The sequence below is a fragment of the Bufo bufo genome, chromosome 5 (genome assembly GCF_905171765.1).
Source record: "Bufo bufo chromosome 5, aBufBuf1.1, whole genome shotgun sequence".
Taxonomy (NCBI): Eukaryota; Metazoa; Chordata; class Amphibia; order Anura; family Bufonidae; genus Bufo; species Bufo bufo.
Genome location: NC_053393.1, coordinates 281,239,466 through 281,259,336, shown reverse-complemented (window position 1 = coordinate 281,259,336; position 19,871 = coordinate 281,239,466). Strand labels below are relative to the sequence as shown.

General features: G+C 44.9%; 1 protein-coding gene across 2 annotated transcripts in view; it reads right to left on the bottom strand.

Moving 5' to 3' along the window:
* The window catches only part of SDHA (succinate dehydrogenase complex flavoprotein subunit A), a 615,692-nt gene that overhangs the window by 431,119 nt on the left and 164,702 nt on the right, over window positions 1–19,871 (bottom strand). For both annotated transcript variants that reach the window (XM_040431943.1, XM_040431944.1), the window contains one exon: window positions 14,911–15,059. In XM_040431943.1, coding sequence (XP_040287877.1) covers window positions 14,911–15,059 — 149 coding nt within the window. The remainder of the gene's footprint in view (window positions 1–14,910; window positions 15,060–19,871) is intronic.

The following is a 19,871-nucleotide window of genomic DNA, read 5'->3' as shown; positions in this document are numbered from 1 at the left end:
GCTCGCACAGAACCTGGATGGGTAAGATGACAAACCACCAAACAAGAAAAGACACTTATCTGCTGAGAGCAGGAACAAACAGCCAACCTTCCTTCCAAGCTTCCCAGACAATAATGAACAGTATAATCCGCTCCGGGCACTGGGCTGAGGACCTATTTAAACTATTAACTCCACCCAGTGCACCTGATGAGGGGCGGATCCAGCACGACTCCAAAACAAACACTAAACTCGTGCTGCAATCCTGGCCGACCTCCGCACATTGTCAGAGTGGGGCATGACAGTACCCCCCCTTCTACGGGTGACCTCCGGACACCCTGGACCAACCTTATCCGGATAGGACCTATGAAAAGCCCTCACCAGTCGGCTGGCGTTGACATCAGACGCCGAAACCCACATCCTCTCCTCAGGACCGTATCCCCTCCAGTGAACCAGGTACTGGAGGGAACCCCGAAGAACTCTCGAGTCGAGAATCCTGGAGATCTCGAACTCCAAGTTTCCCTCGACCAGAACCGGAGGAGGAGGCAATGGCGATGGTACCACCGGTTTAACATATTTTTTTAGTAAAGACTTGTGGAAGACATCGTGGATCCTCCAAGTCTGCGGCAGATCAAGTCAAAATGCCACAGGATTGATCACAGCAGAAATCTTATATGGACCAACAAATCTTAAACCCAGTTTCCAAGATGGCATTCTCAACTTGATGTTCCTAGTGGACAACCACACCAAATCACCCACACACAGGTCCGGACCAGTCACACGTCTCCTGTCAGCCATTCGTTTATACCTCTCACCCATCCTCTCCAAATTCCCTTGAATCCCCCGCCAGATAGAGGATAAAGCAGAAGAGAATCTCTCCTCCTCTGGCATCCCGGAGGAACCAGACCCAGAAAAGGTACCAAACTGAGGATGGAAACCGTATGCGCCAAAAAATGGCGACTTACCCGTGGACTCCTGCCTACGGTTATTCAATGCAAATTCTGTTAAGGATAAGAATGAGGACCAGTCCTCCTGATTCTCAGCCACAAAACACCTCAAGTAGGTCTCCAGGTTTTGATTGGTACGCTCCATCTGACCATTCGACTGTGGATGAAAAGCCGGCGAAAAAGAAAGTTGAATGCCAAGTCGAGAGCAGAACGCCCTCCAAAACCTGGAGACAAACTCCGTGCCCCTATCAGAGACAATATCCGAAGGAATACCGTGCAATTTAACAATATTATCCACAAAAATCTGCGCAAGAGTCTTAGCGTTAGGCAGACTTTAGTGGTATAAAATGAGCCATTTTACTGAAACGATCGACTACCACCAAAATCACTGTTCTCCCGGAGGAACGCGGTAGGTCCTTAATAAAGTCCATGGACAAATGTGTCCAAGGACGAGATGGAATAGACAATGGAAGAAGTGAACCAGACGGTCGAGTATGAGCAACCTTAGACCGAGCGCAGGTTTCACAAGCTGTCACGTAATTCTCAATACTCTTACGCAAACCTGGCCACCAGAACCTCCGGGACACCAGATCACAGGTGGACTTACCACCAGGATGTCCAGCGAGAACAGTATCGTGATGTTCCTTGAACACCTTGTATCGTAGGCCCTCAGGAACAAACAACCTCCCTGGGGAACACGAACCAGGAGCCCCCTCCTGAGCTCCCAACACCTCCATCTCCAATTCAGGGTACAGAGCGGAGACCACCACTCCATCCGCCAAAATCGGCGCTGGATCTTCTGAATCACCTCCCCCAGGGAAGCTGCGAGACAAGGCATCTGCCTTGACGTTCTTGACCCCTGGGCGAAAGGTAACCACGAAATTGAACCTGGTAAAAAACAATGACCATCTGGCCTGTCTAGGGTTCAGAAACTTGGCAGATTGCAGGTAAGCCAAATTCTTATGGTCTGTATACACAGTAACAGGGTGAGAAGCCCCCTCTAACCAGTGACGCCATTCTTCAAAAGGCCAACTTGATCGCCAACAACTCCCTATCTCCAACATCATAATTCCTCTCGGCGACCGAGAGCTTCCTGGAGAAGAAGGCACACGGGACCCACTTGCCAGGATAAGGACCCTGCGAAAGCACCGCCCCAACCCCCACCTCTGATGCATCAACCTCGACCACGAATGGCTGAGATAAATCCGGCTGCACCAGAATGGGAGCAGACGCAAAACGCTCCTTAAATGCCGAAAAGGCCTGCAATGCCTCATCCGACCAGACAGACATCAGCGCCCTTCTTGGTCATATCAGTAAGAGGTTTGACTAGCGTGGAATAATTCAAAATAAATTTTCTATAATAATTCGTAAACCCCAAAAATCGCATCAAAGCTTTCTGTTTCTCCGGTTGGTCCCACTCCAGAACCACCCGGACCTTTTCGGGGTCCATACGAAAACCAGAATCAGAAAACATGTATCCCAAAAATGGAAGCTCTTGCACCGCAAACAAACATTTCTCCAATTTGGCGTATAATTTATTCTCCCGAAGGATCGTCAAAGCCTGTCTCACATGATCCTGATGGGTCTTCAGATAAGGAGAATAAATTAAAATGTCATCAAGGTAGACTACTACGAACCTCCCCACCAAATGATGAAAAATATCATTGACGAATCGCTGAAATACCGCTGGCGCATTCGTCAACCCAAAAGGCATTACCAGGTTCTCAAAATGACCCTCGTGCATATTGAAGGCCGTTTTCCACTCATCCCCCTCCTTGATCCTGATCAGATTGTATGCTCCTCTCAAATCCAACTTGGAGAACACCTTGGCTCCAACAATCTGATCAAAAAGATCAAAGGCAGGGGATATGGATCCCGGACTGTAATACGATTCAGCTCCCGGAAACCCAAACACGGTCTCAGTGATCCATCTTTCTTCTTCACGAAGAACAAACCTACAGCCACTGGAGACTTAGATGGTCTAATATGACCCTTTGCCAAACTCTCGGCGACATACTTTCGCATGACCTCTCTCTCGGGTTGAGAGAGGTTGTAGAGCCGAGACTTAGGCAACTTAGCCCCCGGAATGAGATTCACAGGACAATCATAGTCACGATGAGGGGGCAATTCCTGAGCCCCACCCTCCGCAAACACGTCCGAAAAATCTGAGAGATACTGAGGCAAGGCCGTAACGGACACTTCAGAAATAGATGTGACAAGACAATTATCCGAACAAAACTTGCTCCAACCAATGATTTGTCTCGCCTGCCAGTCTATAATTGGGTTATGTTTAGACAACCATGGCAACCTTAAAACTATTGGAGCTGGCAAATCCTTCATGACGAAACAGGAAATGATCTCAGCATGTGAATCACCCACCCTTAAATGAATATCATGAACAACGTGAGTAAGGCTCCCTTGAGAAAGAGGGGAAGAATCAATGGCAAAAACACGAATCTCGTTCTCTAACGTGCAAATACTTAGTCCCAAACCCTCAAGAAACAGAAAGTCAATTAAATTTACCCCAGCACCACAATCAAGAAAAACATCCACAAACACATTTCGAGACTCTAGCGCCACCATAGCGGAAAGGAGAAAACGGGAACTGCAGGGAACTTGCATACCAATCTGCTCTACCTCACCATTCATACTACCAAGTGTGAGGGAGTTTTTTTTCCTTTCTTTTTTCTTTATCACTCTCCCCTGTGATTCAACATACGGACAAGAAAAAACAAAATGACCCCTCTTTCCACAAAAGAAACATAAATTGTGCGCTTTACGAAAGTCTCTACTATCTGAATGGAAAGATATCTGACCTAACTGCATGGGTTCCTCTCCTAGGCCAGAATAACAAGCAATATCTCCCTGGGCAGCTGGTGGAACAAAACCACACGCGGGAGGAATCCCCTGGACAGAGGGACCCATACACCTCTCTCTGATACGTCTATCCAAACGTATCGCCAAAGACATTGCATTTTCCAAAGTATCTGGGTATTCATGAAAAGCCAGAGCATCCTTCAACCTTTCAGATAACCCCCTGACAAAACTGGCTACGTAACGCGGGGTCGTTCCACCCTGACTCAGTAGCCCACCTCCTAAACTCTGTACAGTAAACCTCAGCAGTATGTTTACCCTGTAGTAAGTTACGTAATTTTGACTCTGCCATTGAAACTCAATCTGGGTCATCGTAAATCAATCCCAGGGATTTAAAAAATTCCTCCACCGACCGGAGAGCCAGAGAACCGGGCGGCAGGGAAAAAGCCCAGGATTGCGCGTCCCCCTTCAGCAAAGACATAACGATACCCACCCTCTGATCCTCATTACCTGATGAAAATGGGCACAATCGAAAGTACAACTTACATGATTCCTTGAAACGGAAAAAATCATCAGTACCCCCTGCAAATTTCTCCGGAAGAGCGACTTTAGTCTCCCCAACAATTTGACCTGTACCTGAAGCCAACACCCTCTGACACTGTGTGACCGTACTACGTAGATCCGCAACCTGCAGGGACAAACCCTGCATACGGTCAACCAGTGCATCAATTGACGCCATCACATAAACACCAAGAAATGGCGGTCACAGTATGGCGGATTATAATGTCACGGCGGACGTGCACAGTTAAACAGATGACACACCAACCAGGCTCTGGACGAGAGACAGGGGAAGGGTCACCTCCTAATTTATCCCTGACCTCTTTCCCTACAATGCTCAGCCCACAGACAAATCTTGATGGTAGATTTGCTGTGTCCACCAGCCTATACTAACAGAACCCTGTACTCCGAGATGGTGAAGTGGGAGAAAGGAGCAGCCTGCTCGCACAGAACCTGGATGGGTAAGACGACAAACAACCAAACAAGAAAAGACACTTATCTGCTGAGAGCAGGAACAAACAGCCAACCTTCCTTCCAAGCTTCCCAAACAATAATGAACAGTATAATCAGCTCCGGGCACAGGGCTGAGGAGCTATTTAAACTAATGACTCCACCCAGTGCACCTGATGAGGGGCGGATCCAGCAAGACTCCAAAACAAACACTAAACTCGTGCTGCAACCCTGGCCGCCCTCCGCACATCGTCAGAGTGGGGCATGACACGCGGTTGGCCCTGGGTTCTTCCTAATGCAAGACAATGCTAGACCTCATGTGGCTGGAGTGTGTCAGCAATTCCTGCAAGACGAAGGCATTGATGCTATGGACTGGCCCGCCCGTTCCCCAGACCTGAATCCAATTGAGCACATCTGCGACATCATGTCTCGCTCTATCCACCAACGTCACGTTGCACCACAGACTGTCCAGGAGTTGGCAGATGCTTTAGTCCAGGTCTGGGAGGAGATCCCTCAGGAGACCGTCCGCCACCTCATCAGGAGCATGCACAGGCGTTGTAGGGAGGTCATACAGGCACGTGGAGGCCACACACACTACTGAGCCTCATTTTGACTTGTTTTAAGGACATTACATCAAAGTTGGATCACCCTGTAGTGTGTTTTTCCAGTTTAATTTTGAGTGTGACTCCAAATGCAGACCTCCATGGGTTGAAAAATTTGATTTCCATTTTTTTTATTTTTGTGTGATTTTGTTGTCAGCACATTCAACTATGTAAAGAACAAAGTATTTCAGAAGAATATTTAATTAACTCAGATCTAGGATGTGTTATTTTTGTGTTCCCTTTATTTTTTTGAGCAGTGTATTAACGATATATATGTTCATTTAAATGTATCATTGTGTTTATTTACTTATATATATATGTTTATAATCTTGTAACCAATAAATCTGCATATTTTTATAATACCTGTGTATTATTGTATAATGCAGAACTACCATATTTTTCGCCCCATAAGAAGCCCTTTTTTCTCCCCAAAAATGGGAGGAAAATGCCCCTGCGTCTTATGGGGCGAATGCTGACAGTTTAACATCGCTGGACGCGATGTACAGAGCGGGGGGAGGGACTGGGAGGAGGAGCTGGGGGCCGGCAATAGCGGTGGGGCGGTGTAGTCACTGTACTATAGCCCCGCCCCACCGCTCCGGTATACTAATATAAAATGTATTATTGAATTAAAAGTTATTAAACATGCCCCCCTCACTCCTAATAGTACCGTATATACTAATTTCTTCTGTATAATGCCGGCAGGCAGGACTGGCGGGCGGCAGCGTAACTCCCTGATGTCACGTGCCTGCGCCGCCTGCTTTATGAATGAAGCAGGCGGCGCAGACAAGTGACGTCACTGAGGGACGCGCCGGCCGCCCGGCCCGCCTGCCGGCATTATACAGAAGAAATTCGGATATACGGTACTATTAGGAGTGAGGGGGGCATGTTTAATAACTTCCAATTCTATAATACATTTTATATTTGTATGCGGCGGCGGCTCGGGGCACACGGAATCTGTGGATGGTACTGTTATGGGGTGGGGGTCTGTGGATGGCACATATATAACAGTGCCATCCACAGATCCCCCACCCCATAACAGTGCCATCCACAGTGCCCCCCCAGCCCATAACAGTGCCATCCACAGACCCCCACCCCTTAACTGTGCCATCCACAGATCCCCCCCCCCCGTAACAGTGCCAGCCACAGATCCCCCCCCTGTAACAGTGTCAGTCATCCACAGATCCCCCCATAAGTGTCCGTCATCCACAGATCCCCCCCATAAGTGTCCGTCATCCACAGATCCCCCCCATAAGTGTCCGTCATCCACAGATCCCCCATAACAGTGTCCGTCATCCACAGATCCCCCCCATAACAGTGTGTCATCCACAGATCCCCCCATAACAGTGTGTCATCCACTGATCCCCCCCATAACAGTGTCCGTCATCCACAGATCATCCCCAAAACAGTGTCCGTCATCCACAGATCCCCCATAACAGTGTCCGTCATCCACAGATCCCCCATAACAGTGTCCGTCATCCACAGATCCCCCATAACAGTGTCCGTCATCCACAGATCCCCCCCATAACAGTGTCCGTCATCCACAGATTCCCCCCCATAACAGTGTCCGTCATCCACAGACCACCATTAGTTCCAAACCCACCAAAAGCACACCTTTTGGTTAAAAAAAATTTTTTTTCTTATTTTCCTCCCCAAAAACCTAGGTGCGTCTTATGGGCTGGTGCGTCTTATAGGGCGAAAAATACGGTACATTTTATCATTAACATCATCTCACGTTAAAAAGAACTTATTTATCTGAGGAAATAGTCGGACTCAGATGTGAATTGTATCAATGAGGTTGTCTACAATTCACCAGGTCATGATTTTAAGAATTTATGACAAATTTTATAATTATTTTTATGGTTAATTATTTTTATTTTTATGACCATAATTAATAATTCTTAATTGAATTATTACCCCCCGACAACTTCCAGGGTACTAAACGTAATATACTACTCTAACTTGCGCTCTAAACCATTGCTCCTTTTGAGTACAGATGCGGAAAAAGCATTTGACAGAATCAGTTGGAATTACCTGAAACAAATCTTGCTCGGGTTTGGCCTGCCTGGTCCCTTTGTACAAGCTACCTTTGCGATGTATGCTCAGGCTTCAGCCTCAGTATTAATTAATGGGGATCTAACTGATACATTCCGCATACGGAATGGCACTTGACAGGGATGCCCCCTTTCCCCCCCTGCTATTCGTCTTAGCTCTGGAACCTCTTCTTATCAGACTGAGAGCAGACATCCGTGGAGTTGTGCTGGGAGGTCATGACCACAAGATCGCAGCTTTTGCTGATGACATTATGATCATGACCTCTAATCCGAAAACTTCTCTCCCTATAATCCAACACTATTTGGATACTTATAGTCTTCTTTCCAATTTTAAAATTAATAAACAAAAATCCCTGTTTATATGTATAAAGATTTCCCAACGCACCCAACTCAGTCTTAAGGTAAACTCTCCATTTGATTGGTCATCCCCATAACTATCTTATTTGGGAATCAAAATAAGCCCCAATCTGTCTGAACTATTTACACTAAACTACATGCCCTTACTGCAGTCCATTACAACGGACATAGATAGATTGAATATTCCCACCATATCCTGGTTTGGATGCAAAAACCTATTAATGTCCCTAATACTTCCTCGCCTTACTTACCTCCAACAAGTTTTGCCCATCCATGTCCCTAAATCTTATTATGACTCCCTTAGGAAACTGTTTAGGTCATTTATCTGGAACCAAAAGAAATCAAGATTAGCTCAAGAATTGCTCTCAAACCCTAAGCATTCAGGAGTAATAGCCTTACCAGATCCTGAACTATACGGCAGAGCTGTTCTATTATCCAGGGCAGTTGAATGGCTCAGATCCCCTAATCCCAAATCCTGGGTAGCAATGGAACAGGAACTGGTAAACAAACCCTTTCGTTCACTGTTGTTAGGCTATGCTAGTTTGTCAAATATCCCCCTGTCTCCCTTTCCAATTATTCAAGCCACCCTTAACGCGTGGAAGAGTCTTCAATCCACACATTGTGCAATACCCTTCCCCTCACCAACTCTCTCAGTGAGAGACGTTCTGGGCACAGCTCTCCCTGCAATATGTGAGTGCACCCCACGTGACATAAGGGAATCAACCTTATCTATTTTCTCATTCCTCAAGCCTGACGGTGCCTCCTCATCCATTAAGGAGTTTCAAACAAAACTGGCCCCTCACAGGTAGTTCTTACCTGCCATACACTACTTATATTCATATTTCTCACAACACATTTCTAACAGTGACCGGTATCGGCCCTTGGTTTGGGTTGAATCACTTGTAACCAATCCCAGCCCCCCAAAGAAGCTAATATCACAACTGTATAAAAAACTGAACAACCCCTCTGTTCTCGGTAAACCAGCGTTCATTAGAAGATGGGAAAATGACCTGGGCCTAGACTTTCCTTTGTCTAACTTACCTGATATACTCTTATCTCCCCATAGGTCATCTCGCTGTGTACGTATACAGGAGAACGGTTACAAAGTCTTAACTAGATGGTACAAAACGCCAGATGTGATTTCTCTGTACTCTGGCACAGCGACTGACATGTGCTGGAGATGCCTCGGAGACAGGGGAACGTTCATACACATATGGTGGTTATGCCCCATAATCAGTAAATGGTGGAAAACAATCTTTGATATAAGAAACCAAATTTGCCACACCAAAGTGCAGTTATCCCCTTTGATAGCACTTCTCAATATGGATGGTCAGGCTGAATCCCTCCCTCTCCCCTTTCTCTTCAAACAATTACTGATAGCAGCCCGCCTTCTAGTGCCTAAATATTGGTTATCCACTTCTTCCCCACCCATGGATCAATGGAAATTAAAAATTGACCAACTATATAGATTTGAAGAAATATCTTCCTGGGAAACCCGTACCCATAATAAATTCCAGAAACAATGGCGTTTATGGCACGAATATAGACACCCTGTTTAATGTTTAATGCATACAACATTGTACACCATCCCAGTTAACTGGGTGAATGGAGCTCAAATATGTTGAACTATTGTATATGCCTATATATGTCAATTCTATCTATTTAAGTTTGGAATGAACCTTAGAATGTATAACCTCAACGTCATGCTTGACGTTCAAGATACTTATGAATGTACCTTGTTACGTTTTGTTCTCTAAATAAATTTTTAAAATAAAAAAAATAAAAAATGTGCAGATGTAAATGAGCACACCACTCATCCGTGCTTTGCAGCACGCACGCACACAGATCGTGCATGCAAAAACTGTAGTAGTAATTCACTACAGTGCTTTGTAAAATGCACGCACGCAGATGGTGCGTTCGTGCAAAAATCTAAATGCCCTTGACCGAAACCGAAACTGCCTTTTTGCCCAAATACTTTTAAATTTTTTTTTTTTTAATGATTTTATTAATAGGTCTTTTTCATGAATGAAATTCATCTGTGGGTGGCGCTGTTATGGAGAGGGGGATCTGTGGGTGGCGCTGTTATGGAGAGGGGGATCTGTGGGTGGCGCAGTTATGGAGAGGGGGATCTGTGGGTGGCGCTGTTATGGAGAGGGGGATCTGTGGGTGGCGCTGTTATGGAGAGGGGGATCTGTGGGTGGCGCTGTTATGGAGAGGGGGATCTGTGGGTGGCGCTGTTATGGAGAGTGGGATCTGTGGGTGGCGCTGTTATGGAGAGGGGGATCTGTGGGTGGCGCTGTTATGGAGAGGGGGATCTGTGGGTGGCGCTGTTATGGAGAGGGGGATCTGTGGGTGGCGCTGTTATGGAGAGGGGGGATCTGTGGGTGGCGCTGTTATGGAGAGGGGGATCTGTGGGTGGCGCTGTTATGGAGAGGGGGATCTGTGGGTGGCGCTGTTATGGAGAGGGGGATCTGTGGGTGGCGCTGTTATGGAGAGGGGGATCTGTGGGTGGCGCTGTTATGGAGAGGGGGATCTGTGGGTGGCGCTGTTATGGAGAGGGGGATCTGTGGGTGGCGCTGTTATGGAGAGGGGGGATCTGTGGGTGGCGCTGTTATGGAGAGGGGGGATCTGTGGGTGGCGCTGTTATGGAGAGGGGGATCTGTGGGTGACGCTGTTATGGAGAGGGAGATCTGTGGGTGGCGCTGTTATGGAGAGGGGGATCTGTGGGTGGCGCTGTTATGGAGAGGGGGATCTGTGGGTGGCGCTGTTATGGAGAGGGGGATCTGTGGGTGGCGCTGTTATGGAGAGGGGGATATGTGCACTGTTATGGAGAGGGGATATGTGCACTGTTATGGGCATAACAGTGCACAGATCCCTTTCCCCATAACAGTGCACAGATCCCTTCCCCCATAACAGTGCACAGATCCCTTCCCCCATAACAGTGCACAGATCCCTTTCCCCATAACAGTGCACAGATCCCTTTCCCCATAACAGTGCACAGATCCCTTTCCCCATAACAGTGCACAGATCCCTTTCCCCATAACAGTGCACAGATCCCTTTCCCCATAACAGTGCACAGATCCCTTTCCCCATAACAGTGCACAGATCCCTTTCCCCATAACAGTGCACAGATCCCTTTCCCCATAACAGTGCACAGATCCCTTTCCCCATAACAGTGCACAGATCCCTTTCCCCATAACAGTGCACAGATCCCTTTCCCCATAACAGTGCACAGATCCCTTTCCCCATAACAGTGCACAGATCCCTTTCCCCATAACAGTGCACAGATCCCTTTCCCCATAACAGTGCACAGATCCCCCCTCCCCATAGCAGTGCCATAGACCGATCCCCCTACCCATAACAGCCCCGGCCCTGCTACTCACAGCAGACTAATCACTCATTGCATCTTTATTTTACCTTACAATCGTGACGCTCCAGTAACAACTCTGCAGGCAGAGCGGAGGGCGGCGTAACGTCACTTACTCACGTGACGCACCTGCTCCGCCCACTTTATGAATGAAGGAGGCGGAGCAGGTGCATCACGTGAGTAAGTGACGTTACGCCGCCCTCCGCTCTGCCTGCAGAGTTGTTACTGGAGCGTCACGATTGTAAGGTAAAATAAAGATGCAGTGACTTAAAGTAAACCGCCCGCAGATGGTGAGCTACTTGGTGGGTGACAAATCCCACACCCCATATTTTCGGCCGATATGTAACAATATCGGCCGAAATGGATTAGGTGCACCCCTAATATATTTATATATATATATATATATATATATATATATATATATATATATATATATATATATATATATATATATATATATATATATATATCTCTCTACCACTACCTGCAGTTCTTTTTTTCACACCAAAAAAAACTGGGTGTTCACTTTTTTTTTTAACACTGGCTAAAAATTAACACATACATACATACATATATATATATATATATATTTTTTTTTTTTATAGAACGCCCTAACTACAATTTCTTCTTTTTGAACCAAAAAAAAGGGGAAAATTGGCAAAAATAAATAAATAATCAACACAGATGTGAAAAAATAAATAAAAGCGCAAAGAATAATCCCCAGGTGCTTATCAGGCAGGTTTGCCCTTAACAGCACTTGGCGATCAAAGCTCGCATACAGAAAAAGTGGTGCAGAGCTGGGAAAATTGTAAAATAAAATAATAAAGACAAAAAAGCGCACTGACCAAATGGCGACCATAAAAAAAGGACCGTATGGGGGTGGTAGGCACAGAGGGGGAGCGGGAAGGGACAGGGACGGAGGGTGGTTTAGGGATCTAGAACAGCTGCAAATAGAAAATAAAAATCAGTGCAGCCATTCCAGATGATGTTCTTTTCTTCTTTTTTTTTTCTTCTTTGAGCAGGAAAGGGTTAAAAGCGCAGTGGTGGTGCACCACAAGTCCCAGCAAGCCAACAGCAGCACAGAAAAGAACAGAACCTCTCTGCATGCAGTCATCAGCTAGAATGGCTGCATGCAGGGAAGTTCAACTCTTTCCTTTGCAGCTATATCGCTGCCATTGGCTGGAGTGTTGTTCCAGCCAATCGCAGTGCTGGCAGGGGACCCCAAACACCGGTGTCCCCTGCCTCACCTCAGAGGAGACCAGTGCTGACCAGTTCAGCAACGTTCACCTTCCTCTGACCCCCACCCAACCCACCGAGCAGCTTTTTTCAGCTTCCAGCATCTTCATTGACCAGCCAATGGCAGCGCTTGGCGCTGCAGGGGGGGTGGTGCAGCACCATTGTGCCCTTACACGGCATGGCTGTCTGCCAGTAAGAGCAACCATGGTGCCCTGATTCCATCCCGATTATTCCCCAGAGCCCCGCGGACCTTGCGCCGTACATGTACAGCGTTGGTCCTTAAGTCACGTGCGGGTCCTTAAGGGGTTAAGACTAATGCAAGTTAAGCATAACCTTGTGCAGAGGAGAATGAGGAGTTTAGGAAGTTAAATTCAGAAGAGAATTAAAAGGGTTGTCCTGCCATATATACTGATAACCTGTTGTCATAACAGGTCATCAATATCTGATCAGGGGTGATACGGCACGCAAACCGATTAGCTGTTTGAAGAGGAGGCGGCGCTCCATGCGAGTGCCGCTTCCTGGTCATTACACTACGCGTTGTCTTCTGTGGCGGCATAGTGTAATTACAAGTACTTGCTCCTTTCAAGTAAATGGAGTGAGACAATGTGCTGTGTAATGAAGAGGGAAGCAGCACTCACAATGAGTGTCACATCCTCTTCAAAAAGCTGATCGGCAGGGTTCTTGACAAAAGGTCATCAATATATATGGCAGGACAGCCCCTTTAAGACTGGTTTTTATAGGCATAACTGCTTGAGAGTTTTAAAACCTGCAAATTTTTTAGAAATTTGGGGGATGGATTAGAGGGCCCTTGCATACCACAATATATGTGCTAGCAATTATACTTGATGCTAATTTGATATTTATATGCTGTTTCTGTCTCATGAAAAGGTGACAATATCAAACTAGTTTGACACAGAAATGGTGCAGAACAGAAGTTTACAACCCCTTACAAGACTCTCCTGAAGCAGCTGCCCACACCAGGCATAACAGATGGAATTGTGGTGAATGTGAGGGACTGAACCCTGGAGCAGTGAATTTCTCCATACATTGTCAAGCCCCCTACCTTGTGTCTAAGAGCTAGGTTCCAGTGCTCCCAAGGTCTACCATAAATACTCATGTTGTCAGTAAGAAATAGCTATAGGGAAAGTTAAAGAGCTCTGAGCAACAATCAGAAGAAAATTGTGTTGTCATCAAAACCATCAGTAAAGATAAGACACTGCTGAAGACAATTTGCTAAAGGGGTTGCCTCACCTCACTATTCCAAACTAAGGCTACTGGCTAGCTCTGCACTTTCTGCTCTGTAGGTGGGTGGCATAACTCTCAACTTTTTGGAAGGCCAAAGAGGGACAATTTTGGTTCACTGTGTGAAAAATCCATTTTCCCTGCATATTTATGCACTTCAATAGTTTTCATTTACACTATAAAGCAACAATTATCTGAATATAGAAACTTCCAAATTGCCTCTAATAATGAAATAATATACAAGGCAGGAACCAGACAAACATTTTCTGGATCAATATGGTAAATGTAATGATGCAAATCATACTTCAGATCAAAAAAGAGGGACTTCAGTCAAAAAGAGGGACTATCCCTCCAAAAGAGACACTTGGGAGGTCTGGGGAAGTGACTGTGAAGTTGATTGATGGCACAAGCAAGGAGCTTGAATGATGTAATCCCAACCCTTGCCTGTGCGTGCACAATCCTGAAGATGCTAATGAAGCATATTCACTAGCAGCTTCAGCGTTGAGATCCTTCTCCACCAGATAGTTATAGTAAGCCTGGTTGCCACAATCTGTCCTTTGTTTTGCCATGGTGGGGACCCTTTATACCATAGTGGAAAAAGTTCTTGCCTCCCTTCCTCAGTCTGCAAAAACACAGTTTGGAACAGTCATGATTTCCTACCTATTGATCTGAATTCATATTCCACCTGCCACCTATTCACAGTCAAACTTACATTCAGTCCTCTGGCACCTATTTAGCAGTGTTGCCCTAGCTGTGTAAAACAGCTTCAAGGTTGCACTTGCCTTGGAGCTGTTTTACTGCAGACTACAAGCAGATACGAAGCAGCCAGGAAAGGGAGCCATCATGAATGTGAGACTATCGGCGCTTACGTAACTCCGGCCACCAGACAGGACTGATCTGTTTCTTACTGTGTACAAATGCAGCCACCGCTGCTGGAAAGTGGTGGTGGCAGTAACCCATAACCAGTTAATTCTAAAAAGCTAAAAGAGGCAATTTGGACCAATTAAATACATTAAAAAGTGGCTTTTAACAGTGTTTTAATTATAATAAATGACACTTAGTGAGGTGAGACAACCCTTTAAAATAAGAATAAAGTTCTCTTTTCCTCTAATATAAAAACTTTATGGTAAAATATGATAACTTTGATAAAGTTATTTGTACCTGATGCTCTTCTGAGAAGAGCCCACCAATTTTGTAAACCAGCTGCTGCCAGGAGGACCAACAACACATTAAGTAGTGATCCAAACCAGAGAACCCCATTTGATTAGAATAGGATTAGATTAGAATACGATTAGAAATAAATATATTACCCAGTAGCTATAACTGTGTTCTTAGCCTTGAAGCGGTGTATGGATCCATCTTCCATGCATAAAGCAATAACACCACGACATTCTCCATTTTCCATTAGGAGGTCCAAGGCAAAATACTCAACAAAATAGCTGGTGTCATATCGGAGAGACTAAAGAAACAAAGAAAGACTTTATCATAAAGATTCAGTAAATTCAAGCATAATCAGGCAACATCAGAATATAAGGTCCTAACACCAGATGCTTTAACCCCATAAGGACTTTTTTTTAGCCCATGTGGTGGTTTAAAAATCCTGTCAGCATGAACAATCCTATTCAACCAGGTATATTGCATGTTAGGGTTGATCATGCTGATTGAAAAGATACCTTAGTTATCTTTATATGTTGCAGTGATTCTGAAATATCAGTATTTTGATTATGTTAATTAGCTCATTTTATGTTAATTAGCTCGCTTTATGTTAATTAGCACCTCTAACACCCAAGTCATCTGTATATGCTCCCCTCCCCTTCGATTGACAAGACTAGACATGTTGTTCAGCCCCAATATCAACCTTACGTGAAAATATCTTTAGCCCCTGAAAAAAATCACTAATAATGCTAAATGAGTCATTGGTGTCAGCGTGTGCCGTGGATAAAATGCGGGTCCTCCTCAGAGAGGGCTGTATGGACAGGGGAGAATACTCACATCACGATCCTCCCAGCAGGTGTGCTCATCCTGCTCTCAGGGAAGCCACCAGCCTCTCCACTACAGAATGGACTGACCGTCAGTTTCACAGTGTGCAGCTGCTGGGAGGATTGTGATTTATTTGCACATGCCCGTACAGCCCTCTCTCCTTTGTCCTGATGCCACTGCCACAAATGAGTGCCGAGACCTGCATGTAATTCACAAGACATACTTACACCAATGACTCATTCGGCATTAGGCCTTAAACACACAGGCCCAGATTTATCATTAGCTCAAGTCAAAATAATGGAGTGAAAAAGTCGCCAGTTTTCTGAAAGTGGCCGTGTTTTCTTATGTAAATGAATCTCTAGACAGATTTACTATGGCGACAATTAAACCCTTAAGGACCGGGCTCATTTTCACCTTAAGGACCAGGCCATTTTTTGCAAATCTGACCAGTGTCACTTTAAGTGCTCATAACTTTAAAACGCTTTGACTTATCCAGGCCGTTCTGAGATTGTTTTTTCGTCACATATTGTACTTCATGACACTGGTAAAATGAAGTCAAAAAAATTATTTTTTTTGCACAAAAAAAATACATAATTTACCAAAAATTTGGAAAAATTTGCAAATTTCAAAGTTTCAGTTTCTCTACTTCTGTAATACATAGTAATACCCCAAAAAATTGTGATGACTTTACATTCCCCATATGTCTACTTCATGTTTGAATTGTTTTGGGAATGATATTTTATTTTTTGGGGATGTTACAAGGCTTAGAAGTTTAGAAGCAAATCTTGAAATTTTTCAGAAATTTACAAAAACTCAATTTTTAGGGACCACTACAGCTCTGAAGTCACTTTGCGAGGCTTACATAATAGAAACCACCCAAAAATGACCCCATCTAAGAAACTACACCCCTCAAGGTATTCAAAACTGATTTTGCATACATTGTTAACCCTTTAGGTGTTGCGCAAGAGTTATTGGCAAATGGGGAGGAAATTTGAGAATTTCATTTTTTTGTCTAATTTTTCATTTTAACCCATTTTTTCCACTAACAAAGCAAGGGTTAACAGCCAAACAAGACTGTATCTTTATTGCCCTGACTCTGCCGTTTACAGAAACACCCAATATGTGGCCGTAAACTACTGTACGGCCACACAGCGGGGCGTAGAGTGAAAGGTGCGCCGTATGGTTTTTGGAAGGCTGATTTTTATGGACTGGTTTTTTGGCACCATGTTCCATTTGAAGCCCCCTGATGCACCCCTAGAGGAGAAACTCCCTAAAAGTGACCCCATCTAAGAAACTACACCCCTCAAGGTATTCAAAACTGATTTTACATACGTCGTTAACCCTTTAGGTGTTGCACAAGAGTTATTGGCAAATGGGGATGAAATTTGAGAATTTCATTTTTTTGTCTAATTTTTCATTTTAACCCATTTTTTCCACTAACAAAGCAAGGGTTAACAGCCAAACAAGACTGTATCTTTATTGCCCTGACTCTGCTGTTTACAGAAACACCCCATATGTGGCCGTAAACTACTGTACGGCCACACAGTAGGGCGTAGAGTGAAAGGTGCGCGGTTTGGTTTTTGGAAGGCAGGTTTTTTGGCACCATGTCCCATTTGAAGCCCCCTGATGCACCCCTAGAGTAGAAATTCCATAAAAATGACCCCATCTAAGAAACTACACCCCTCAAGCTATTCAAAACTGATTTTACAAACGTTGTTAACCCTTTAGGTATTGCACAAGATTTAATGGAAAATAGAGACACAATTTCAAAATTTCACATTTTTGGCAGATTTTCCATTTTAATATTTTTTTTCCAGTTACAAAGTAAGGGTTAACAGCCAAACAAAACTCATTATTTATGGCCCTTATTCTGTAGTTTACAGAAACACCCCATATGTGGTCGTAAACCGCTGTACGGGCACACGGCAGGGCGCAGAAGGAAAGGAATGCCATACGGTTTTTGGAAGGCAGATTTTGCTGGACTGTTTTTTTTACACCATGTCCCATTTGAAGCCCCCTGATGCACCCCTAGAGTAGAAACTCCAAAAAAGTGACTCCATTTTAGAAACTACGGGATAGGGTGGCAGTTTTGCTGGTACTAGTTTAGGGTACATAAGATTTTTGGTTGCTCTATATTACACTTTTTGTGCAGCAAGGTAACAAGAAATAGCTTTTTTGGCACTTTTTTTTTTTTGTTATTTACAACATTCATCTGACAGGTTTTATCATGTGGTAATTTTATAGAGCAGGTTGTCACGGACGCGGCGATACCTAATATGTATACTATTTTTTTTATTTATGTAAGTTTTATACAATAACTTCATTTTTAAAACCAAAAAAATGTTTTAGTGTCTCCATAGTCTAAGAGCCATAGTTTTTTCAGTTTTTGGGCGATTATCTTGAGTAGGGTCTCATTTTTTGCGGGATGAGATGACGGTTTGATTGGTACTATTTTGGCGTAGATGCAACTTTTTTGATCACTTTTATTACCTTTTTTGGGAAGTAAGGTGGGCAAAATTTCAATTTTCTCATAGTTTTTATTTTTTTATTTTTATGGCGTTCACCGTGCGGGGAAAGTAACATGACCGTTTTATAGATCAGGTCGTTACGGACGCGGCGATACCTAATATGTGTAGTGTATTTTATTTTTTTAATTTTTATTCAGTGATAAATGTTTTTTTTTTTATCTTAACTTTTTTCACTTTTTTTTACATTTTTGTGACCCAGACCCACTTGGTTCTTGAAGATCCAGTGGGTCTGATGTCTGTATAATACAGTACAGTACAATATATATTGTTCTGTACTGTATTTTACTTACACTGAACAGATCTATGCTTTTAGCACAGATCTGTTCAGCACCATGGACAGCAGGACGCCTGAGCAGGCGTCCTGTTGCCATGGGAACCTTCCCCGTCTGCTCAGAACTTCGCAGACTGGGAAGGGTGAGCACAGGGCTGAGGGGGGCTCTCTGGGGGCTCTCTCCCTCTCCATCGGGGGGCTGCAAAGGCACAGCAGCCCCCCGATGGAGAGGGAGGGAGCTCCCTGACCGATGACAGTTAACTTTTTCCATACAGCGGTCCGTACGGACCGCGGTATGGAAAGGGTTAAACGGCTGACATCTACACAGATGTCAGCCGTTTATACCAGGGTGCCAGCAATGTGCTGGCACCCTGGTATAACCACTAGAAGCCAACGATCATTCATGGGGAGGCGGGCGGGGGATCGCCTGCCGCACCGCCCGCCTCCCGCAACGCCCCCACCGCATGCGACACCCCCCCCCCCCCCGCACCACCCACCGGCATAAAATCGTGCAGGGGTGCAGGGGGGGGGGTGAAAAATAATGATTTTAGGCACTCAAAAGTTTCTGATCCCCGCGGTCAGGGCCCGCGGGGATCAGAAACTGCAAAAAGCGCAGCAAACCACAGGTCTGAATTGACCTGCGGTTTGCTGCGATCGCCGATACGGGGGGGTCAAATGAACCCCCCCTGCATTGTTACGGGATGCCGGCTGAATGATTTCAGCCGAAATCCCGTTCCGATTAACCCCTGGGGCGCCGGCATACAGATTTTAAGTCAGGACGTACCGGTACGTCCTGGGTCCTTAAGGACTCGGGAAATAGGGCGTACCGGTACGTCCTGGGTCCTTAAGGGGTTAAAAAAGTTGCTAAGGCAACTTTCACACTTGCGTTCGGGGTTCCGCTTGAGAGTTCCGTTTGAAGGCTCTCACAAGCGGCCCCGAACTGATCCGTACAGCCTCATCAGGAGCATGCACAGGCGTTGTAGGGAGGTCATACAGGCACGTGGAGGCCACACCCACTACTGAGCCTCATTTTGACTTGTTTTAAGGACATTACATCAAAGTTGGATCAGCCTGTAGTGTGTTTTTCCACTTTAATTTTGAGTGCGACTCCAAATCCAGACCTCCATGGGTTGAAAAATTTGATTTCCATTTTTTAATTTTTGTGTGATTTTGTTGTCAGCATATTCAACTATGTAAAGAACAAAGTATTTCAGAAGAATATTTAATTAATTCAGATCTAGGATGTTTTATTTTTGTGTTCCCTTTATTTTTTTGAGCAGTGTATTTGGGCCACATGCTTCCTTCTCAAAGTCAAAACAATCCCAGCTCAGTAACAGGGAGTAACAGTAACCGTAACAGACCTCAAGCTATCTTGCCATTGTCTCCGCCATGTCTGGGACGCAACTGTGCAGAACATTAGGACAGAGTGGATGGAGGTAATGCGAAGTTGCTATGATTTTTTTTATTTTTTATCATTTTTTTATTAAAAACA